Here is a 25,689-nt window from a genome sequence, read left to right on the forward strand (position 1 = left end):
GGGCTTTTCTTCCTTCCTCGTGCACATTCCTCCCTTTTCCTAGAGCAGCGTCTTTTAAAATCTGGACTATGAAAAAACCTTAGCATTGGTAACACACCCAATCTGCCAGACTCTTACTCCCCTCCTTTTTTAATTTTGTTTTTCTGTTCACTTCCTCCTTTTCCCCCTTCGTCCTCATTTTATACCCCCCCCCCCCATTATTTCCATTATTTTTCTTCACTTTTCTCATTTGGCGCCTAGCCCATCAGTAACTCCTCATACGCCACCCTTCATCCGACCCTGTTCGTTGATTCCTCTGATTTCTCTAGGAATACTGAATAATAATTGAAAAAAGGAATGGAAAAATAGTGGTCCGTTCTTACTAACCTGAATATACTTCCAATGCTGGCATGCGAAAAGAAAAACCAAATTTGAATTAAAATTATGGCCTAGAAAATCACGAAGTTTAGAGACAAGAAATATCTAACGTTCTACTCAATTAACACTCAGAATAAAATGCCAGCTATACTTGGAAAATTGTTTCTTTAGATTATTTTGAGGTCAATAAAATGCTACTTGGTAAGTATGTAAAAATTTGAATTGATACTAGAAGAAATATTTAACGAAATCATGACCGGATAGTTTCAAACAAAATGAAAATGTACTTTTTTAAAAGAAAAGGAAAGGAAGAAAATATTACAACTTAGGTGAAATCAAAGTAGGGGATTTAACTGAGAGCAGGAAATAGAATGATAAGGGCTAAGGTTATATATCTGTGCCACAAGAGACGACAAAAATGACTATAGATTTTAAGAACGGAACACTACGATTGTAGGAATGGTAAGGAAGGTAAGACGGATGCAAATTTGTCAGGCATAACTGCATAAGAGGAAAAACTCAACATCTCACGAATAGGAAACTAATGAAAGTAATACGGGCGGAAATATATGGAAAATTTTGCATTTAAAACAATGATGAACTAATTTCAGAGTTTCACATATGAACTAAAAAAATATGATATATCAGAGTAAACAGACACCAAAATAATTTGTCCCTCACACAGGCTGTAGTATTAATAAAAAGTAAACACATCTCATTGTTTTTACACGCTTCTGATTCTTAATGCAGCGATTACGCTCCATGAATGTGTTACCAAGGTCGAACTCAGTGTTTCCATAGTTTTCTTGGGACCGAGTGCACTTCTATACGAGACGCTACTTCAAAGATCTTTTACGTCAGCGTCATCCGGCAGAAAAGACAATTGGTGTAACTTGGAGTGCGGTATCATTACTGTTTTCAGTAACACGAACCTGACGTCAAATAAATAATTAAAATCGATTACCTCGATCGGTGAACTTCAAACTATATTTTCCCGATTTTTCGTTCAAAATCATGAAAAATCCTGAGATTTCTGCAGCTATGTTTTATCAATTGTTACTATTTCAGTACATTGCTCTTCTTAATGGTTAGAAATTCTGGGAAATCTACTATAGATAAAAAGTCGAGCTCACGGATTTCCAACTGTCACCCGTGCGTTATCTGGCTAAGTTTAGAAACGACGTATGCACCATTAGTTTCCCTATTGACATAGGTGTTTTTACAGATAAGCAAGAAATGTTGGTTCCTATTCCAATTATTGCCCACCAGAAACAATTCTCACGGCAATTAATATAAAAATTATATTTGATAAATTTTAAGTTTTAAATAATACACAAAAGCTTCATAAAGTTCATTTAATTTTAAAATTGCAGGTAGAAGAATACGTTAAGAACAATACGTTACGACCTCTATTTGGCTATAGCTTCAAATACAAACAACTTTATGACTTATTTTTCATGAATGAGGCTCAACGTAGGCGGCGGCTTTAAAATTCGAAAGAACGCCCCGGGACGCGGGCTTCTGATATCAGCGTATTAATCCGAATGACAGGTGGATGATGAAGTGTCTTACCGCATAATTTCGTCCTGGCCGTCATTTAATTAAGTATTCCGTTTCGGCAAAAGCTAACATAATATCGATCCAACAAAAGCGAGGTGACACGGGCCGAATCGAGACAGCCAACGGCGCTCGAGTAGGTGGTGCTCCGGATGACTGATGACAATCGCTGAGTTGGGTGACTAACTAACCCACTCAATCATTTTAAGAATACCGTGCCTCAAATGAGACAAGCTATCTGATTAGTGTCACCACTAAATAATTGTCCATCGACAGCTTCTCGCGAATGAAAGTAGCTGGAATGAGCGGATTTGCACGACCAAGCATTGAAGAAAATTGTTATAAAACATTTTAAATTTTAAAAAACATTTCCATTGGTATAAAATAAATTGTTGAGTAGCTGGAATGAGCAGATTTGCACAACCAAGCACGAAGAAAATTGTTATAAAAACATTTCAAATTTTAAAACAATTTCCATTGATTTTAATAAATTGTTGAGTTAACAAAATATTTCACACATAGAAAGCTGTTTAGAGAGAGAAAATACTAATTAAAATAATTTTTTTTATAATAAAATTTTTATTGATGAGAAATTTCTTTTCTCGAAGGTTATAAACACATTTTTCTTGGACTCAAATTCTTTGTACCCGGGGCATTTTTTTTTTTTTTTTCAAATTAAAAAAACGGATTCAAAAATGTTTTTCACTCAGCGATGTTGTCAGCGCTGCGAACAATACTGTCTCCTTGAGCTGAATATTTATATGGGCGGATAATCCTTAGTGATGATCGATTCCTGGATTATGTCCTGAGTTCTCTCTGACGTTCCAACGATGTTTGGCATGATGATGCACTGATGCTTTCTCGCGAGAAAATGTAGTGCTAAGTTCGAGCACATACAATAAAACTCAGAGGTCTCTGTAGAAACATTTTAAGTTTTGAAATCATTAAAAAAATTAGGCTTCGATAGAGATATTCCCGGAATTTTCTCCGACTCCTACGTTTTCCATCACTTAATTCTTAAATATTATTAAGTTACCGGTTGCCTCTTGATTTCCTATATTCCTAATTTTCTAATTGTTTGAAAACTTAGTGATTTTATTATGTTTATAATTTCATCTTAGCTTCAATGATTATGAGTAGATGATAGCCAATCAGATGAAGAGAAGCCCAAGCTAATCAGAGCAAGTGACGAGAGCGAGGGTTCAGTGGTTAAGCTTTCCGATAGCTACTTAAGCGAGTGATGGCTTGAATAGTTTCATTAAAACGCTATCATCAACGATACATCCATATCCGCCTGGGAGATAAGTATCGTGCAGCTGACAAAGATCCCAACAATGTAAAGCTGGAAAAAAATTGAAGGGATTGTCGTATCACTGAATGAGTTTCTTTGCTGACATCGACACTCAAGTGGATGATGCTAAAGTTTCATGTCGGGGGTGTATGAACTCTGTACGAACTTGGGGGATTGACATTCGGACATTTCCGTTTTTACGCTGGCGTTTTAACGTCATCACTAAAACGCGTTTCAGCGATGAAGTTGTCCAATTTCTGAAATATTAATCTGTATTGTTTTTTCCATTTTCTACTTCTTTTTAATTTTTTCATTTTTTTCATCTTTTCCCTCTACCCCTTGCATTTTTCAGGATTAATCATGGATTTAGAATTAATACGGAAGAAGGCGTACTTGATTTGGTAGAAGGGTTGAAATTGCTACTCCTATTTCCTAATTATTGTAAGATGTTTGTTTATTGTGTTTTAATTTGTTTCACGGAAAAAAAGGGATTGCTGATTTAACAATTCAATTGTTTTAAAAAGTGACTGCAATGTTTCAAACGTACATTTTACATTAGTGGAAAGATAATTTAACTACGGGGGTGAAAAAATGGAATATTTTGTTGTAAAATCTACATTGAAACATTGCAATTCTGCTTTAACTACAAAATTGTTAAATCAGCAATTTAACTTTTTCCGTGATCACAGTTTTTACAAACGTTGCCTTTTCGCCCAAGGCTTGTTACGCATCAATGCACTGTCAGCAACATTCTGCTGTTTTAAAATCAAGCCTTAAAAAAAATTGATTACATTTTGCAATTTGGAACTATAAATTCTGGCTCAGTTTAGAAACAACGTATGTACCATTGGTTTCCTTATGCATATAAGTGTTTTTACAAATTAGACAAAAATTATAGTTCCGAGTTGCAAAGTGTAGTCCAAAATATATTCGTGAAATAAGAGGGATTGCTCGGCATACACCTCGGAAAGTAACAGTCTGTCAATACACAGAATTGGAACACGACAATCAATACGGAGCGGAACTTTCTTGACGATACCCAATAATTTAATGATCAAGCAGACAGGATCGGAGGTTATCTTCCACCCCTCCCCACTTCGCGCCCCATATCGGATGTTAATTGCTTCAATCAACAGACGTTAATTAAAAGCAACACCCAATTCCTGATGACTTCCGTCGGGTGAACTGACAGCTGGCTGTTCCTTACACCCACGAACTGCTCAAGTTATAAACCATTTTGATAGCACATCACAGGGCGGACTTGTCGGGGAAATGTTGGATTTCATCTGTCGGAAGAATCACGTGGATCTCGTGGATCGCGATTGGCAGGTCTTCCCTCCAGATGAAGAATAAAAAGGAGGGGGTACTGTAAGAACAACTAGCAATCCCTTCTAGTTTAAAGAAACACGCATGAAGTGCCTTGAAGCTATTCTGCACCAACCGCAGACGGACAGGCGACACCTATAAGCACCACGCAATAAGGAAAGGTGGGGACGCGAGGAATAAGTATGTTGTCGGGCCGAGGAAAAACGTCGCATGGATACTGCCGTGATAGGAAAAAACGCCGTATGAACATTTGAGAGTTGCCAAAATTCCCTTGATAAAACATGTATTTTTGACGACACTCATGCACATTTTCCTGTGAAATTTTTAGATGTTTTAGATTTAAGTGCGTACAAAATTGTCTGAAAATTTTGGAAAAAATATTCACAATTTTCCCAGTAATTTGGTTTTTATCGAAGGAAATTTGGCAACGTCTGAAGGCTCATACGGCGTTCTTCCTTAGCACAGCAGTATAGGTTTCCCTTACGAAAGGTCGTAACTACATTTCAATGTTGCCGGCTTATTTTCGCACAATTTGCATTTTTACTAGAAAAATTTTGAGAATTTCTACCTGAAAATTTCACTTATTTTCCTTCTGATCTCATGCAAAAATCAGACAGATTTTCGACGGAAATTATACAGGCTTCTTTTCGTAAAAAATTGATTTGTTTGAGTAAATTTTGCAATCTTGGAATTCAATTGCGTTTCTTCGTGCGCGAAACGACGATTTGTGTGTTGCTAAATGTCCCTGAAAAACTTGAGAACATTTTCTTTGCGATTTTTCAGAGAATTTTATTCGCAGAGGGATCAATAGTTGAAAATTTCAAGCCGAGGAAAATAAAATTGGAAAAGAAAGCATTTGCTCCATGTTGAAAAAAGGGCAAACAAAGAGAATTTGAATGCAAGCAAAATGATCATCGCTAGGAACTAGAAAATATTGGGAGTCGACTCCAGAAATTTATACAACTAAAACAGGAGTTGAAGCGGAGGTTTGGCGTGAATGACCGCGCAAGGCAACAAAGTGAACAACCCCGGACTGCCAGCTTTTTATGCTTGCGCGAAACCTTTTTTATTTTGAAAAGAATAGAGGCATTTCAAAGGCTCGAATCTGACGAATTTGGCAACTCCTCCCTGGCAAAGAATCACAAATTCAAGTGTTTTTGTGGCTTAGACGTCTATCAGCTGCTAGATTCCGCGGCACTAGATCACAAACTCTGCTTCAAATAAAATTGAAGTGCTTTGATGAAAAATAAAAATTTTCACAGAAACTCACATACCCACTTCTAACCAAAATAGTACAGGAAGTGCAAGCCGCAAGTTTGTTACCTGTAACAAACAGAACACAGAAAATTAATGACGATGAAAATTAAAGAAAAAATCCCTGTTTTCTGATGGATTCAGGCTGGAAAGGAAAAAAACTCGCTTCTAAGAAGTTCTCCTCCCCCCCCCCCCCCCAATCTACAACAGTTATCCATCAAGTATGGATAATCGCATTCAGATACTGAGATACATGTCACGCCCAAGCAGGTACAGTCTATTAAAGTCGTAGGAGACCCGAAGCTCCTTTCATTATTTTTGCACAAACGTAAAAATGTCATCCAAAAGCGAAAAGTTGGAATAAGTGTCACGTCAACGCATAATTTGCTCTTTGTGCATGTGGGAGACTTTTTTTGGACCTATGCTTCCAGACTATGATTTTCGACTACCAGATCTGATTCCTTACAGGAAAATAAGGAGATGAACTGAACAACTTCCGGTTGTGTGACTATGAATGCAATTTGAGGGAATTATGCACTCGGTGGCCTCAGCCTTACAGCACTGATGACGTCACTAGCTTCAAGATCAGCAACGGCCACCGCACAGTGGCGATTCCAGCAAGTTGGCGACGCCGTTAGTACTCCATTTAAATACATTAAATACATCGATTATAGGCGAGACAGGATCCCTCAAATAGAATCAATTGTTTAACATACGTTTAAATGGAGAGAAAACAATGTTGCCAACTTGCAAGAATCGCCACTGCCGCCGTACCGCCTCCTCTCTTCCGCCTGTGCCAGGATTCTGGTAAAATTGAACCTGACCTCGAACATAAAAAACGGATGACGAAGATCCGCTACAGCATACACGACGGTGAGAGGGGAAGCAACCTTGCCCGTTTGAGTACGGCCTGAAAGTGACAATTAGATTACACAAGAGTGTCGAAGGCGAAAAACGTGTGGGCAACATTGCAGTGAAGACGACAAGATATCGGACAACCTAGTCACGATCAAATAGGTTGCTCGGGGTTGCCATTTTCCCCATTTTTCGACGGCTTGTAGGAACGCGCGGAGGGGGCATTAAGAGGTTAGGACCTGATTTGGGCGAACAACGGCACAGCTTCTCTGAAGTCGCTGTAGAGGTTAATTTATCATTATTGTACTTAATTGGTTCACTGTCAGTAGTGTCAGTCTCCTTAGGAACAAATTGGCTGATGCTTATCGGATAATAAAAACGTTTGAGATCCTATAACGGAAAACGGAGGATGAGTCGTAAAGTACTAATTTTAATTCTCCTAACGACTGGTCGTAATCGAAGCATCAGTTTTGTCTGAAAAACTAGATCAAATAGGACATCGTGTTCGTGCACTTTCTCACTGCGGGATCGGGCCATACTTGGGCACTTGGGCAGTGTTTAAATCCTTCAGGACGCATGCCCAAAATGCACCTAAATATCTCTACTTGGCGCTTAAATAGCTGAAATCATGTCCAAAGTTTGCGCCTAAATATTTGCGGTCCGCTAGCTATGAAAAGCTGGCCGAGCTTTTTTTTATCGATACTAAAATCTAAAAGAGACCCCTTAAAAAGGATTCAATGAAGTAAAGGAACGCTATGAAAATGCGGAATCAGTTAGAATTATCCCGATCCCAGAATGTCAAAAAACATACGCAGTTCTCAACATAAATAATTCCAGAAAAACCCAGTTTGGCTCTTAAGAAGATCTGATGGCCTTTGAATATTGACAAAGGTGGCCAAATCGGCCACCTTAGTCACCGGTGAAGTTCGAACACTGCCTGGCAGAGGTTCCCTCACTTGCCAAATTTTACCGAATGAAGAAAACGGATGAAAAAAAAAGTAATTATGGAATAATTATGGAACAAGGCAGGATCACGAACAACCTATGGATTTTTATCGCTGAATCGGAAAGTGTCAACTGTTATTCTCATCAAGTAACTGTGTTCCGAGAAACTGAAGTTCTCCCAGAAAACAACATTTTCTGAGAAGATGTGACGTTCCGGGATGGTTTATACTCGGTAAAAGCAGATATAGTTTTTGAATTCGACAGCCAAAAATACAAGGGGAAGATAACTATGGAATGCCTGATAGTTTTTCCGGCTTCACTGCCCCTTTAGTGCACGAGCAATAAAGGGATGCAGTAAGACGACCGAACAAGTCCTTAGGAAGCTAAAATGTCTCCAGTTCCGCATCCAATCACTGCTTGTATAAATCGACGCCCAGGAGCTTTGAAATTGTTAAACTCATTGAATGCCTTGGCAACCTGTTCGAGTTATCAAACTTAGGGGGCTGTTTCTTCGTTACATACTGCAGAGCTTTCTTGAGACTCTGGTCGCTCGTCCGTCAATAATTCTTTAGAATATTCCACCAATAAAATAGGTTACTTAATGTCAGAGACATAATATCATTTTCCACATCCCTGCGCAAGCTTTTTATCAACTTCTAGCTTCCTGCACTCTTTTCTTCTTCTTGCCTAGATAAACGTTGATTCTTAAGCTGTTGTTTTCCCATTTATCTTCGTTGTGATACCTCCGTGCTGAGGGAGAACTACCAGGGTTGCCAGAGAAATTCGAAAATGTGTTTCCTTGAATCCCCGACACATTTTGGTAAAATTCCCTGACGATTGAGGATATGCCAGATGGTTAGAGAAACATAGTTTGAAATAGTATTCACGAAAAATCTGTTGATCGAAACGTCATACCTAATCTAGAAAGCAACTAGAGGTCACTTGACAATTTTTTCATGACACTTTCGTCATTTTCCTTGACATTTCCTGGTTTACCCGGTATGCCCTGACCGTGTCAATCCTGGAGCTCATAGTGTGAACATTCAAACGCTGCCACGTTTACGACGATAAAATATTATTTTTGAAGAAAGATGCGGTCGTTTTCTCTGAAAATTTCAGATACACTACGTCGCTCGGCGGCTGTTAAAAGGGCGTAACTACACATTGAGATGGGCTTGGGAGAGCATTGAGTGATATAAAAGACAGGGTTCATCGCGAAGGGTCGATACGTCCTTATTGTTTGAGGCGGCTCTGAACAGGACAATAGAACCAAGTTGACAACGTGAACTTATAGTACGCGCCTTGCAATCAGTAGTGGCCGCATGAATTTGCGCCGGTTTCTAGTGACGTGCCTGCATTTGTCACTTCATGACGCGACTCGTGATGTCACACCAGATCCAGTAGGTCGAATCGTCCTAGATGACGCGTTGCCAGATACCGGGGGAGGACTTGCGACCCACCGGAAAATCAGAAAGTTCGTCGCTTCTCTGTCGCTCAATGGATCGAGTCAATAGGAGAGGTCGGACAAAATTTAGAAACTTTAATCGCTTATAACTCTGTCTATAAAAAACTTGGAGGCTCTAAAAGTAGTTTTACACACTGGAAAAAAAAAAAAAAAGTTGGATCTAGAGTCTAGACTCTTGAAAACATTGACAAGAAAAAGGACTCTTGATTCAATCAGATATTTTAAGCTTAAATCAAAAGGAAATTCGCTCAAATTAAGAGGCTGGGTTCTTGATTTACGCTTCAATCTGATTGAATCGAGAGTATTTTTTCTTGTCGATGTTTTTAAGAGTCTGGACTCTAGATCCAATGTGTTTTTTCCAGTGTAGGTTTTCTTGTAAAATTTTCAGCTGTAAGCAGTAAGCACCCCTTGAAATTTAAAATGTGACGAAATAAACATCACAATTTGCAGTTTTAGTCAAAAATTATAAGTACGGCCCCTCGAAATGACTCGATATACTGTGTGTCGTAAGGGCGTATCTGCATTCCCACATGAGTCCCGGAAAGCATAGATTTATATGGACAACAAGGGGCACGTGGAAATTGAGATACGCCTTTACGCCACAGCGGCGTAGAGTTGTCGGTAAAGGGGGGGGGGGGATACACGGGGTTTTTCGCACTTTCGAGTGCTGACTGTATCCTTGCGTTTCCTATAACGTGACCCGAGATCCAACATTTGCTCTGCTCTAATTAGAGAAGAGAGAGGAAGGGATAGGGAAGAAAAGCATAAGGGGGAGAAAGAGTAAGAGAAGGCAGAAAAAAGGAGAATGCATTGATCCTTCCATGACTTGCGGACCTCGCGATAAGAACGAAACATTTTACATTTTTTGTTTAAGCTAAAGCTGTTAAAGCTTGTTTATTTGTTAGCTAATAAGCTGAAAATGATAAGCCGCATGATTCTAGTCTGAATATCAAAATCCCTCGGAAAAAATGGGTACCAGAACCAAGAAAGGGAATCCCAGTAAGTTTTTTAAAAGTAAGTTTTCGCCGTGTATAAGGGCATACGTGCGAACACTTCTGTCGGAGGTAATCGGAAAAGTATAGATCTCAGCCAAGAAATCCCACGTAGATCTTTACTTGTCGGTATCATGGAAGTAGGTACTTTGCATAGACCGGAATTAATGGTTACGTCATCCGATGAGCATCGCTGTTGAATACGTCATTAATTGATTCGTGATATGTTGATGACGAAATCGCAATGGACTAACTCAATTAAATCCACACAGAATTTGAACTTGAAGCTATGTTCCACATTTTTTTGGCTGGAACAAACGAAAATCTATATTTTGAGTGTCGCAAAAATGACGTAGTCAGTCAGTGGTCAGTTCAGTCGATTAGATAGATTTTCTGTGGCCGTGAGTGTATTTTGCTTTGAGATTTTCAACCCTAGAGTTCATAGATCTTACAAGGCGAATTGTCTAATCACTAGATTTGAAATTGCGGCTTGATTTTTGGATCCTTATCATTCGACGGTCTGGTTAAACTGCTGATTGTGCAATTTTCCAGGTATTGGCAAAAAAATTTACAGAAGGCAGCTAGTCGGCCGTGGCCGATTCAGTAGCTGGAAGAACGAGGATTTCCGAAAAAGCAAATCCGCCTAAATCATAGAAGAGTTGGTCAGTTTTTGACAAGCTTGACAAAATTCGCAGCTAGCCCGCCAGAGCGCCACACACTGACCCAGAACAACTTTCTGGTCTCGATACACTATATCGAGTCGGGCATCGAAACGGTCGCTAAGTAAAGGCGGTATACTAGGTACACGCGGCTGAAGATAGGGGTAAGTCCGGCAACACTTGCATCACTATCCTGTTTTAGTTGCCGGTTAGACCATAGCCACAGAGGGGCATTACATGGCCGCCTCACCTTAGCAAAACAAGTTACCGAAGACTCACCATCCGTGATGTCATTTTACGGCGAAACCCACGTATTCGGCGCATAACACTCCTCGTTTTCCTTCATAGACCATACGCACGCCTACCCTGCCTAGCGTCTTGGCTTGGTAGTGTAAGTTGGAGTGAGAGTGTACGAATCGACGAGGAAAACTCTCCATTACGTTTGCGAAAAAGATTATCTTTCCGTAGCTAGTTTTAAGATTCGTCGATTTTGGGGCTCGTTTTAAGGGGTAATTTTAAAGGTTTTGAGGGTAACGCGTAACACAGAATGTAAGTGGTTATTGCATAAAGAGTACAATGAGTCACAATGTATTGGAGCGCCGAAAAAGTCAATCCATAAACGAGCCATTCCGAGCCCCTTGTTCGCCGAAAGTGTGAACCACATACAGAGTTGCTAAAAGAAATTTCATCGAATGAAATTTCATGAAATTTCACAAGAAATTTCTTTTTTCCCAATGAAATTTCTTTCGACCGACAAAATGTCAAAAATGCTAATTTTTCCTAACAGAATTTGTTTTTATTTTTAAAGAGAATAATATTCGTCAATTAGACCAGTTGAAGCGCGGTCTTCTCTCAGCTTTTCTCTTTTGGTCTTCTCTTACTCTTTCTCTTCTGGCAGTTCTGGCTCATCAAGTGGAGGGGGACCGGGGACCCTAACTTCAAATTTCAAACTGTTAATTTCTGAAAAAAATCAGAGACAAATGAAAAAATCATTTAAATTGTTTCAAAGATAGCTCAAGATCCCCCCCCCCCTCCCTTTTGTACAAAAAAAGAAGGATATACTATTAGGGGGTACTTAGTACTCGGATTCTTTATAGTCAAGAAATTTGTTTTGCTCCAAATATGAAAGCTAACGCCTTACTTTATCCGTAAAATTTATTTTGGTGTTCAACCGGTACGGCTGTGCGCTGTGTGTTCAACCAAAATTTAAGAAAAAAAATTCAAAATTATGTTTTTGCTGTTTTACTCAACTTTCTGGGCATTTCTAAAGTTCCCTTTCACAGTTTACCACGTGCATACAAATGAACTTAAGGAGATTCATAAGTTTCAAGGGTTTAATCCTGAATTCTGCGTGTTAAATGAAATTTCTTTTTATAATCTTTCATGAAATTTCTTAACTCTGACCACATAGCTTTTTTTAAAACTGCGACTTTTATGGGAGAATCTTGGATGAGTGATTTTCGAGATTACTTAATTTACATCGATAGCTATTTTCGCGAATTTTGACAAATCATGTTGACCAAAGTCAGAAAAAGATAGAAAATGTATGAGACTCCCAGTTTTCATTAACCTTTCATTTTTACCTATATTTTCCGAGCGAAAACGAGAGCTGGGACCCCGCGCATACGGCATCGCCGGTCGCCGAAAACTAGTCTCAGGAGTACCGGACAAAAAATTGTCAAAAAGTGACTTCATCGGCGCTCCAGGGCGTAGCGACTCTATATGTTACAATGTTCCTGATTATAAGATTCCCACGACAGCAGAAGCAGAAACCAGAACTTTACTTCTGTCAGTGAGTTAATTATTATACATCTGGTTACAATTGCCAGCCGTGAAACATGAAATTTTGAGTATAAAACGTGTGATGCGCTCTTCAAGCTTAGTCCTTGTCTTTAGACCCATTCCCATTATCGGTCGAGTGTCGAGTTACAAGTGTCGAGCGTATTCGATGGTCGACTCCAAGAATCAGGTTTTCTCCAAACCAGCCATGCCTAATTTTTACGGGATTGCAATTATTCGACCAATATAGTCGATCAATTTACAACCGGAAGAAAAACTAACCAAGAGGAATTTTCCGAAAGATTGGGTTACTTGGTGTCCTACTTCCGATACTAACGAAAAACTTGGGTTACTTTTCTTCGCTATGTGATCTATACTCCTCGGCAACTGAAGGCCGTAGAGTTCGAGATAAAAACCCTGTATGGATGACGTTACTGGCAACCGTGTTGGCCCAACCCACGGCCTGATCCTACCCCCGAATGACACCTGTCACGGCCACCAGTGGACAGAGAATGACACGATGACACCCAGGCGCAGGGCTCGTGATTTTCTGTGAAAAAGAACATGCTTTCAAGCCCGGTGCACTTTTATACTTTTTAAATCCGCGAAAATGTTGCGCTTCTACCCAAATATTCCAATTCTATTTAAAATTTTGACGTAACTTGAATGTATACAATTTTTCGAGCATGACTTTCCTGGCGAGAAATTTCCGACAGTTTAAGGCCCCCGCCGCGCTATTCTTTGCCCTTAAAACCCGGGTTGATGCAGAATTTCCATACAATTTCTTCATTTCCCGATTCCTTAACTTTTATTGATTTTTCCTGACTCCAAAATTTTTAAATTCCCTGACTTTTCCTGTCATTAGAAAAAACTCCCACTTGGATTTTGCCTTTCAACCGCGCTGACTTCTGCTATACACTGCTTTAAAAAAATTGTTGACTTTTCCTATGAATTCCCTGACTTTTTTAGGTCGCCGTAAACCTGACTTTCCAGGTTTCTCAAACCGCCGGAAACTCTGTACGGCGGCATCAAAATAAAATGTTTCGACTTTGCGATAGGAAAAGGAAAGAACATTTGCCATTCTACAACATCAACCGAAATTAGACGATCTTAATTTCGGCAAGATACTTTCTTAGATGCGTCTGCTTGAAACGTTAGCCATTCTTTTAATCCTTGAAGCTGCAGGAATCAAACGATGGCTCACGGCTCAGCCGATGACAAATAGATCCTCAGGAATGGTGCGAAGGTACCATTCCTGGGGTATCTGCCGTGCTTAGGAAAAACGCAGTAGAAGCATTCAAATGATGCCAGATTTCCGCCATAAAATGTTTAATTTCAAAGAAAATTATGAATATTTTTTTTGACATTTTCAGATACTTCAGATTGAATTGCAAACGAAATTCTTAGAGGAATCGGAGGAAATTTTTTTGCAAGTTTCCCAGACGAATCGAGAATTGTGTTAAAGGAAATTTGGCAAGGTACCAAGGCTCATATTGCGCTCTTCCTCAGCATGACAGTATTGATTGGAAGCCCTTCGGGCAGGTAAAGTGTAAGAACGTCTGGCAGCCGTTGCAAAAATTACATGACGCAAAACGCGTCGTCTGCTATAACGTGTCTTCGCGACATTCCTATACGATCGCTGTTGCCAAGTTTTCTGATTATATTCATAGAAAATAAAAATCGCTTAAACGGGATAGAAAGCGAGAAGCGAGGAATGGGTCGAGGTCGAACAGTTCGTAGATCACTTATTGCACTAAGTAGCTATTCCTTCGTTGGCAAGATTGCTGCAGAGGCTACTGGAGATGTCAATATCTTTAAGAAAAAGGCACCCTCTCGATCCGATGATTTAGGATTCGTTGAGATAAAAGGCAAAGAAGAGGACCATGATCTAAAAGTAAGTAACTTACATGGATCTTGCCAATTTTACTTTGTTATTTTATAATACAGGAATTTTGCGAGATAATAGTACCTCTTTGCTCGAGGAATGCTGTTTTTTAATGAAAAAAGGTTTCATTTGATGTAGCAGACGACAGGTTTATTACCGATGCTTCCTCGCGCATGCAGACATTCCCATTTCCTCTTATTCCAAGTAGAAGACCAAATTAACACTTCGAGAGTTGAGTCATGAATACATTTGTTTCACGAGTCGTAAAACGAAATATTAGGCTGAACCCTGTGAAAATGGACTTAGTGACTCATCGGAGTCCATTAAACGCACGGTTGCCGTGCACGGATCAAATACTTCGGCGTATTGTTCGCTCATGAAAGCTAGGTTAAAGCTGGATTTTTTTTCACTCACAAATATAACTTTATTTGATGCAAAAATTATTCGAGGGTGAAGAAGAGGCCTCGCCGCGGCGGTTAAAGTCGAAAAACACCCTCTTTACAGTCGCCATCGTGGTTGAAGGGGGAGCACGTAGCTTTTGGGGGTCGTCCCTAAATTACGTCACCCACTTAGGGGGATAGAGGCCCAGAGGTGAGTGGTATGTAGGTGACAAAAGGGGAGGGGGTAAAAAAAAGTGAGGTCACCGTATCATGGTGAGAAAAGAAATTTTTAGACTTTTCCTGTGTGCTCAACGTTATTTTCGAGACATTTAACTATGTATATCAATGTGTGATACACCTGTAACATGGGTTTGTTACAACTCCACACATGGTAAGCTTAAAATGTCGTAATTTTTAAGGGAGGGGGGCTGGAGATGAAAGACATTCAGATGACAAAGGTGGAGTGGAGTGAGGGGTCAAAAAGTCGGGAAAAGTAGAGGACGACGTCATTTACTAACGTCCCCATGCATGGCCTTCCCCGAAATTGGATGTTTTACTGTAATTACACCTCCACATTAAACAACGCGTTTCACAGTTTCCTTCACGAAAAGCAGCGCGCTTGAACAGGCTTATAGCACAGAGAACAACGCGTTTCACAGTTTTATTCCCAAAAACAAGAGGCTCAATTTTCATTCCAAAAGCAGCATACTAGGTGTGTTATATGGATGAAAAAAAGAAACGAACGAACGAATTCCGAGGCCTTCCTTGTTTTCGCCGAGTTTCCCGTGATCCTGCAGTTCCTACATTTTCGACGTTGCGGAACAAGCCTTCATGAGAGATCAGATATGAAAGTTTTTACTAAAACTTTAGAAAAATTTGGATGTTTAAATCGTTATATCATAAGTTTTAATGCATGCACCTTAGTCCTTATGACAATTTTTTTTAAAAAAAAAAAAACCAAAAACAAAAACATTTAGAAACCCTTTAAAACTTGAACGTCTCGTTTTGATGAGGATAAAAACTTTTGAGGTTTCCTTATCATGTCCGACCTCTCCCACTGACTCGACACGGCGCGTGATGGTTGGAGGATCAACGATGCGAGTCAAATCGGTTTTACGGCGTTTGCAAGACATCTACCGTTTAATAACACGGTCATAAGTTGATGAGCAAATGAACGAACAAGGCAGATCATATCGTATGCGACAGTTCTGGGCTGCGGTGCCAACATCATGCTGACACACAACCTTCTCGATCGAGAAAAAGGAAAAAAAAAAGAGTAGAAAAGAAGCAAGAAGTTTAATTTTTACACACCCGCTACACACTGCCCGACTTAATTTATTTGATTTAGCGTAGGAGACAACAAACTACGAACACGTTTGAAAAACAATGAAAATAACAACAGTACATATGCTGTTACAATGCCCAGTCGATTCCAGACCCAATCTGTGTTACTTACGCAGCTCCACTACAAATGAGACAGTTGGAAACGAACACAATACGGAAAAATAGAAAAAGGGAAAGGAAGCGCGTTGATGACGGCGCAGAGATACAACTATTCGTGCTTGATGGATGTCCGTGTTGCATCTGAAAAATTGAAGGCGCGATGGCGCGAGGCGTGAACTCGGAATGATCCGCTCTTCGCTGCCAATGCGATGTCGCTCGGATTCAGGGGAAAAGTTGAAAAATGAAAACCGATTACGTATTTCCTTTCTTCGCTGAGTCGACACTCGTTTCCTCTGTTGTTCAATTAGATGTCTGATTCTTTCTTTGTGATGTATTTTTAGACATACTTTTTGTATTGAATTGAAAAAAAACTCGCACTATTCGGCATTCAAAAACGAAGAAACGAAAGTTTTTTAGCGTGGTAGTGCGGTAGAAAATGATTACAATATTCGACGGTGAGAAAAAATTTTTAGGTTTCACGATGAAATTCCCTAACTTCTCAGGGTGGTGCAAAATTCCTTGATTTTTCCCGATTTTCAATGACTTTTCAAGAACTTGTCATCCAGCGGAAGATGTAGAAACATCATCTCATCAAAGCGTCTATTCCTGCGATCTACTAGACCGGGATGCAGTCGGCATGGTGCGACGATGGATTCCAAAAGGCCGCCGATTAGATAGATCGTTTATTCCCGTACGCGCTCCAATAATTAGTGGAGAAATTAAATTGAGAATTTTATCACTCGGAATTGAGAGGTCTAATCGGCGTTCTCAGACACGGATGCCATATCCATGCCGGAAACTCATTCCTTCCACAGAGAGAAGCAAGAGCAATAAGAGCATATTATTTAAGTCCTTCGATTTCTTGATTTGAGATGTGTACTTAATTCTACTAACCGGACGTGAAAAGACATCGAGTGATCAATTTTTAACTTTTAAGTTAACAAATTTTGCTACATTTTTGTTGTCGCTTTAAAGTTAAATATCCTAACCTTTCTTATGACATTTTGATGTAATGTTGGCATACTTACTCACGAAAATGCTTTTCGAATACACTTCAGTCTTAAGTCTTTCGGAATTGACAAAATTCAAAATTCGAGAATTAACAGGCAGAACTTCTACTCCTTGTTGACAGAATGGGTGAGTGCGGTGGAAAATAATTGAATTTTTTGGCAGACAGAAAGAACTTCCAGCTAACCCGATAAAATTTTAGCGCTGGTTTCGCAAAATATCTCAACTTTTTGGATCATTTCAGCGTCTTTCGGGAAACCGAGGTCATTTTCGAAGTAAGCAGCCTACAATACAAAGAAGAATCAATATTGAACGTCCATCAAACATTCCCCTCTGTTCCTTACATGGAGGTTCTTTCCGGTCAAATGCCCCCTTCCGCCCATTGAGCGCAATGTAAGCCTATGTAGCCGATTGTTCTGCTTCAAAAATGATAGGGAAAACACAATTTTTTCAGTTGCTTCATAGAAAACAAACACCCAATTTTTGCCGCTGAAGCTGAGAATAACCTTAGTTATTATCGAGTATATGCGGAAAATCGATTTTTCAAAAACAAGAGCGTGCTCCCAGCTGGGTTTCAGGACATTTTGTCAACGATTATTAAATTTGTCCGCGCACCTTTTTTGTTCAGTAGTTTACGCCCCCACGTAAAATAAACAACAGTGACTTGGTCCAAGCCAAGCGTTATATTTTAGTCGGTATGTGAAATTATATTGACAATATGGAAATGAGAAATTGAGAGAGAAGGAGGTTTTGTTATGGTTGCTCATTTTCTAAATGAAATATTATTACTTTCTCCTTTTAAATTGTCATTAGAGAATATTTGGTTTTATTTCTATCCTTAAAATATTGAATGTACAATATACCTTATATATGTATAGGGACTATCTTTTTTATTTTTTCTTTACGAAATTATTTCTTCATTTTGAAAACATTTATATTTTTAAAACATGACAAATATTTGTAAAACCTTTTCCAAGCGACATTAATCTCAATGAGTCGCAGTTGTGCCGACAGAAACTGCAAAAATGAATGAAAGAGGGAAAAAAACAAGAAGCACGCAATCCACAGTTTTAACCCGTTTGTACATCGATCTTTTAGAGTCAAATACGTCAAATTTTGAGCGTTTCGTTGCGCGTACACCTCGCTGCAGCACAATAAAAGCACAAAATGTAAAAGAAAAAATTAAAGTGCTTTGGTAATCATTAAACTTGACACGGAACCACCAATATTTAAAAAACACACATTATATTATTATTCCCCTTTGATAAATTAATACATACATATTTTCCATCAATTTAAATGAGAATATTCAATGCAGAGTGTGCTAACATTTCAAAATCATTAGTTAAAAAACGCTGACTATGCAAGTATAAAAAATAAAGCCGAACAGAGCGGAGCGGCGTGCTGCCAGCGCGAGAGGCTCATTGGCGCCTACAAACCTAAGTGGATACTTCACGCATTGCGCAATGCTTTAAGTATCCACTTAGGTTTGTAGGCGCCAATGCGCGCTTCGCGCTAGCCGCCCGCCCGCCGTGCTTGATTCGCCGGTGATTATCTGCGTATTTATGGCATATTGAAACTGAAAATGACCTCACTAACTTTTGCTCTACCCTTCTCAGATTTGCGAGAAAGTATATTTTTCTCCAGACAAGCTCCATTTTTCAGGAAAAACCTAAATGATCCAGAAAAACGGATGCCATTTTCGAAATCAGCGCGAATCGGCTCCGAGCTTTTCGACAAATAAAAATAAAAAAAATATTGACCAGTGTCATCATTATAAGGGCAATTTGTGCGTTGACTTTTTAAAGTGACTTTCATCCTACAGAGAGATGGTGGTGCGGGGTCTCGAAAATGAATTGGAAAAATGCGACTCCCAATATGGCAAGTATGGACGGCGTTGAAAACTTAATGTGTAGGTTATCGCACCTTCTCCTTTTCGCCTCCGCTGCTATCCTTCCTCCGCCCAGCCTCCGACGACTCTTTGGTTCGAATCGATCGAAAAGAGTGGCTACTATCAGGCGATACTGCCCCCCCTCCCCTAATTTTTTAAAACAGCAAGCTGGAAAAAAGAGAAAAAAACTGAGTACTGACGGAGGCAACCTGGACGACCGCCTAGTAAATACAGTGAGAGAATCCAACTCCCCGCTCCATTTCCCGGTGAGCCCTTATACCCGTGCTGAGTAAAACCGTCGTATAAACATTCGGATAATGCTAAATTTACACTCCGTAAAAACTATTTTTCCAGAAAAGCTATGGGTATTTTCATTGAAGTTTTCAGATATTTTTAATCAATTTACGAACACAATTCTTCGTAAAATTGAAAGAAAAAAAACGTACATGTTTTTCCGAAAATTCGTAATTTGCGAAAAGCAGTTTGGCAACGTTTCACGATTCATGCGGCGTTTTTCCTCAACACAGCAGCATATTGACGGTGTAAGTCGGAAATCACATAGCTCAATTTGCGACGTCGTACTTTATTTTTTAAACGGAAAACTACTCAATTTTTCGCGATTCTTTAAAACTGCCGTGATTTGTCTTCTCTTCGCAAAGAAAATTCTGCATTCACTTCAAGGAACGATGTCAGTTTGTTCTCCTTTAAAAAAATAACAGACATTTTCAGACACCACAAACGGGATATGTGATTGCGGACTTACGCCGTCGCTATGAAACGTTCTTGTGAAATCCAAGGCTCATCGCATGATAGGCATGCCTAGGCTGCCACGCTGAGGAAGAACGCCGTATAAACATTCGAGAGTTGCCAAATTTTCTTCGATAAAAAATGTTTCTTTTCGAAAAAAGTTATACATACTTTTCCTTGAAATTTTTGGGAACTTGAGGTATAAAATTGCGAACAAAATTATCTGAAAAATTGGAAGGAAAATAATCATATCTTTACCGAGAAATTCTTGTTTTATCAAAAGGAATTTGGCAACGTCTAAAGGTTCATGCGGCGTTTTTCCTTAGCACGGCAGTAGGTTTCGACGTATGAATAGTGATCGTCGCTCCTCTGGCGTCAGGGCGTACCTCGATTTCCGCATGAGCTCCAAAAAGCGTAGATTTATTTATTAAACAGGGCTCATGTGGACATTGAGATACGCCCTTACGTCGTAGGGGCGACGTTATGGGGGCTGTCCCGGTTGCCAGGAGTGTTGGGGCGGCGGCGTCGGAATTATGAATGATAAATCTGATCGATCTACTCTCGTCACCACGCGCACGCGCGGGCCTCGCGCACTTGCTCTTGACACGGACCGGGACATCCCACGTGCGACTACTTGAACTGACAATGAGTATTAAAGCGCATGCTTCGACAGTTATTACCACCGGGTGCATTCCTTGCTCGATTCTAGTGATTCTGCGAGGGTTGCCTATCCGCGACCGAATTCTTAACCGTTGGTGTAAAATTCGTCGTTCCCCCACGAAAGAACGTAACTGCAATTCAACATTGCCGAATTTCCCCTCGTAAATTGTACTTTTACTAATTGAAAGAGAATCTCGGGCATGTCTGACAGGAAATTTTACTGATTTTTCTGCTGATCTCATACAAAAATCAGGAAAAGTTTCGAGGAAAATTGCACACGTGCATTCTTGTAAAACATAGAATTGATTGGGTCGATTTTGCAACCTTGGAATACGTTCCTCCAATAGAAAAACGACGAATTGCTCCGGAAAATTGATCCAATGAAACAATCCAAGAAAACTTCCTCACTTTTCACTCGCCCTCCTTCAGAATTTGTCTAGGTACCGAATTTTTTGTATACTTTTTTACATGTATACATATTTATACGTATTTTATTTTTTATTTTTTTTTAGCTTATTCTATTCTACAATTTTATTTCTTTTTTATTAATTACAGTTCCACGAGTCAAACTCCTTAGCCACGGTAGACTTGTTTAACTCACGATAGAATGCATTTATTAGTACTGCTCCAAAACATTGAATAAGAATATTACCAAAAACTAACGGTAATTTTGGAAACAAACCAACTGCCACTTAAAGAATGTTTAATTATTCCACCTAAACCCTCCCGATTCGTCGACGATATGGAAAATACGAAAACTGCCGATGATATTTTCATTATAGGTAGGCGATCCTGGAGAATTTCCCTCCGATCTGCCGACGCAATGCCGTGAGGAATCAGAGGAGTAGGCAGGTCGAGTGGGTGAAAACTTGATAGTTAAGCTCCTTCGTATGATGTAATAGCTCCTAAATGGCTTCGTCTTCTCTCGCGGTAGACAGTTATAATAGAGGACGCGCAATGCAAGTTGAATGAACCGCCGCCGAGAAGAGAGGGGGTGGAGGAAAAACATATGCGGGGATGGATGGAAGGAAAAAAGTTGAGCGAGGCAGATCAAAGAGAGGGAGAGAGAGAAAGAGAGAGTGAGAGGAGGATTGGCGGGGGCTCTTACGCGAGAGAAGGACAAACGGAGCTCGTTACTTCTTTACGGATGGTGAGTGGGAGGGAGGTAAACGGCAAAAAGAGATGAGTCCTTTCACAGGTGAGACAAATCATGAATGCTAATTTTGCCCAACTCCACGCAGAGAGCCGAAGCTCTGGACTAGGAATTCTCACTTCGAATAGGCTTTTTGGTCTATTTCGATGGTGACTCCAAACCTTAATTTCGCAAATAGCTTAGGATCACAGACTATGTCTGTACTAGACACCCAGTGCCAATAATCTAACCAATGTAATCGGTTGGTGCAAAAGTTAAGTTCGGAGCAAGACCAATTCCCTCTTTTCCGCATTTTTTGAAATCCACTCCCTCGTCCGGCCTTCACTCGACCGCAGCCATTATGACGTAGCATTGGCTCATCCCCATAGATAGACATGAAATTTGAAATTCCCGCTGCCGATGCGCAGCGCAGGTCTCAAAACTTGTCCTCGAGAGTGACTTTACAACGCTGAATGTCAAAGCCGTTTTTTGCTTCATGATGATTGCTAAGCAACTTGTTGAGCATAAAAGGGCGAATGATGACTGTTGAGCGTCGAGAAGTGCACCTTGCTGGGCGAATTTTTGCAAGTTTGGTTTTTGCTAAAATAACTCAACTGTTTGCTCATCAGTTATCACTGGAAGAATCTGACCGTTGACTTCCGAGTGGAGCAACAAAGCAGGGTCTCTAAACTATTTCGTCTCTGACAGAAATTATTCGCCTGCCTTTGAACTCTAGATTTCCACGGCAGCCAACCTGCACAGGAGCATAATGAGGCTCTGAGATGCCTAACCGAAGAGAAGGGTGCGACTTTGAATGTCCATAATAGTTCATTGACGAGATCGATCAATAACCTTGTTTCAGACATTCCTATTTCTTTAGTTCAAATATTTGCCATTCTCCTCCCTAGACAGAACGCCCGGTCTCTCAAAGGAACGAGCAAATTTAGTCTTATCAATCGGGACAAAGCCATCACTTTGCTAGCATGAGACGTTGAAGCCAAATAAATATCATTTCGACGCAGATAGACCCATAAACAATAAACAAACAGGCCTCACCTAAGTTACATTTGCAGTTATTTATCTTTTTTTGCAGCTATAGTAAAACGATTTAGTCTATTTAACCACAAACGAGAGATGAACCTCAAACTTTCGAAAGCGACAAATCTGGTTTTAGTTGATGGAACTTGTTGATACATACTTCGAACGTGTTATGATATACCAAGCACAGAGGTAACTTAGAGAACCTCAGTAGAGCGAGCAAAGTCACTAAAGGATCCACTCGTTAGAGCCCGAAAAAAGGCGGGCGTTGCATGCAAATGATTCAAAAGTGCAGATAATGCGGTTTTAGTTGCATCCGAAACCAGAAATATTTTCTCAATTCACACGGTTAGGCCTGCCTAATCACTTCTGAAACCAATTTAGAGCATTGCATTTTTTAAAAAAAAAAACGTCTTTTTAACTTGAACCTCTGCCATGGCATGAACGGTAATGGGTAGATCAGGTGATAAACGGCAAAAATTGGCCAAAACTTCCTCTTGCCCGCTCCCACCTAATCCTTCCTAGAGACGACGCCATTTTTGCATATTCTAAGAGTTCAATAAGAGTCTTAACCCAGAGGTCTCCTTATGACAGTGCTCTCACCCTAATCCGATTTTTCAAAAATTACTTTCTACGTTCAAAATCAACGCGATACATCCATGAAATTATCGATTGGCCTCGTGATTTCACAACCAATTAACTCGGCCAACAGAGAAGGATGAAGACGATATTGTTCCTGTAGATGCTCTGGACAATTTTCCTCCGTATCACTGCTCCAACCGTGGTGCGGAGACACACCTCATCCTAGAACCCGGACACTTAAATCATTGTCAAGCTGTAGAAACAGTAGTAGAGCCATCGTGGTGATTTTCATACGTCATTGACACTATATTTTCTCATTAGTGCCTGCGATTCAGAAGCCATGAAAAAATATTTGCTCCTCTTACTATCAAGAAGCCAGGGTGTTTACATAGACTCCCAAGGCTGGTGACACTTGAACGCGAGATCTCTATTGGAGCGTATTTGCTACCATGTAATGATTATAATTAAGCTGCGAGTCATCTAGCAGTCATTTAAAATCTTGGAAATTTCCCCGAATTGAATCGGTCAGTTGCAGGCGCCAGATATAAAAATACGTATGAAACAGTACACGGAGAAAAAAACTTCGTGCGCGCGGGACCCGAAGTTTAGGTCTTATGGATCTGTGAAGTTTTCGGATCGAGCATCTGAACACTTTAGGTCCAGCTGCTGAGGTTTGGATCACACATCTGAAATTTCAGTTCTTACGTCTGAAGTACTTCGGTTCTCACATCCGAAAAACTTCGGTTCGGAACTGAAGTTTCAGATGTGTGATCCGAACCTCGACAGCTAGACCTTAAGAGTTCAGATGCTCAATCTGAAAATTTCCGAGATCCATACGACCTGAACTTCGGGTCCCAGGCACGAGGTTTTTTTCTCCGTGTAGAAACTGTATGAACCAACCCGTTTAAAATTGCAGATTAATTAATTAAGTAATTAATTAATTCATCGCTTTAATATTTTAGAACTCTGCGATTTATAAGGGATCAATTAAAGCGGTTACCATTTTTCTTGAAATCTGACTTTTGGCGCTTGAGCCCTTTTGTAACTGACCGATTGAATTATATACACTATGTAACTGAAAGTTTCCTTCCGAGAGGAAACTATGTTACGCGCATTATTACATTCTTTCTCTAACTTCCAAATCGCACGAGTTTTAATTCTTGAACAGGGAGAAATTTTTCTTGCGAGTATCAGTGGCGAAGAGAGGTACGGAATAGCTATCGGAACAAGGAGACCGCCAATGTTTTTAGCTAAAGAAGATCCACGAGCTCTGTGTTTGTTCAGCTGGATATATGATAACGTAGACACCGCCACGAAAAATTAGCAAGGGAGGAGGGGAGTTATTCTACTGTTACGAGAAATTAGTCATTAATTACTGCGCAGTGCGCCTTGCCAGTCGACGCTAAGGTTTTTTTATGGACATAAGCTGCAATGACTATCGAAGTCTTTACAGAGATTTTCAGATTATGGTACCATACATAAATAGGTACATTCATAATAGGAAATAAACCAGAGATACATACATTACAGTGATCTACGACTTGAGATAGAGCTCTTTTGATGGTCCTAAGTCCAAAGGCCCACCGTGGGGAAAAACGCAATGCTGCGATTCCTTCGGAAAGGAAAATTCACTAAAGATGCAGGGATATCGGTATTCCTTGCTGCGTTGTAAAATTAAGTCGATAGAATATGTCTCACTGAGCATCAATAGCTCCATCATTACATTGATCGGATTGCTACAGATGAGATACGCCCTTGGAAGACCCAACCCAAAAATTAAAACAACAAATGAGAGGTATCTCCACCCAGCCAGTAGGCACTATTATGGCTGTACGCAATTCATTCCGATTACATGCGACGCACATCGATAACTGATGCAACTCGCACCATTCGGCGGAAATTACAATGACTCTATTCACTTACGACAGACTCTCTTGAACTAACTCTGCACTGGAAAAAAACACATTGGATCTAGAGTCCAGACTCTTAAAAACATCGCCAAGAAAAAATACTCTTGATTCGATCGGATTTTTGCTTAAATCAAGAACCAAGCCTCTTAATTTGAGCGGATTTCCTTTTGATTTGAGCAAAAATCTGATTGAATCAAGAGTATTTTTTCCTGTCAATGTTTTCAAGAGTCTGGACTCTAGATCCAATGTGTTTTTTTTTAAAGTGTGCCAAACGACAGGGAGCTCCTCGCTTTTGATCCGTCAATGCACATCGTGCAGGATAGTCTAATAGTCCCGTGCCACCGCCATCAAATGCCACCCTCGTGACTTTTGAAAAAATTTAGTTACTTGAAATTGTTTACGTGCTCGAATAGGTTACAGGAAACGACTCTTGGGACATCCCCCCCTCCCCTCAAGTTTTAGTGGCATCCCGCACCACGCTAGACAGTTACAGAGGTGGTGCAGGACTGCAGGACTTTTGGATCGCCCTCTAT

At 40.0% G+C, this 25,689-nt stretch overlaps 1 protein-coding gene across 35 annotated transcripts in view; it reads right to left on the reverse strand.

Annotated features, from left to right (window-relative positions):
* shot (dystonin-like protein short stop) overlaps positions 1 to 25,689 on the reverse strand; it is a 236,492-nt gene that overhangs the window by 158,730 nt on the left and 52,073 nt on the right. For 22 of the 35 annotated variants that reach the window (XM_072297425.1, XM_072297422.1, XM_072297431.1 and 19 more), the window contains one exon: positions 367 to 384. The exons of the other annotated variants lie outside the window; for them this stretch is intronic. In XM_072297425.1, coding sequence (XP_072153526.1) covers positions 367 to 384 — 18 coding nt within the window. The remainder of the gene's footprint in view (positions 1 to 366; positions 385 to 25,689) is intronic. 35 annotated transcript variants of the gene reach the window in all.

The sequence above is a fragment of the Bemisia tabaci genome, chromosome 2 (genome assembly GCF_918797505.1).
Source record: "Bemisia tabaci chromosome 2, PGI_BMITA_v3".
Classification (NCBI taxonomy): Eukaryota; Metazoa; Arthropoda; class Insecta; order Hemiptera; family Aleyrodidae; genus Bemisia; species Bemisia tabaci.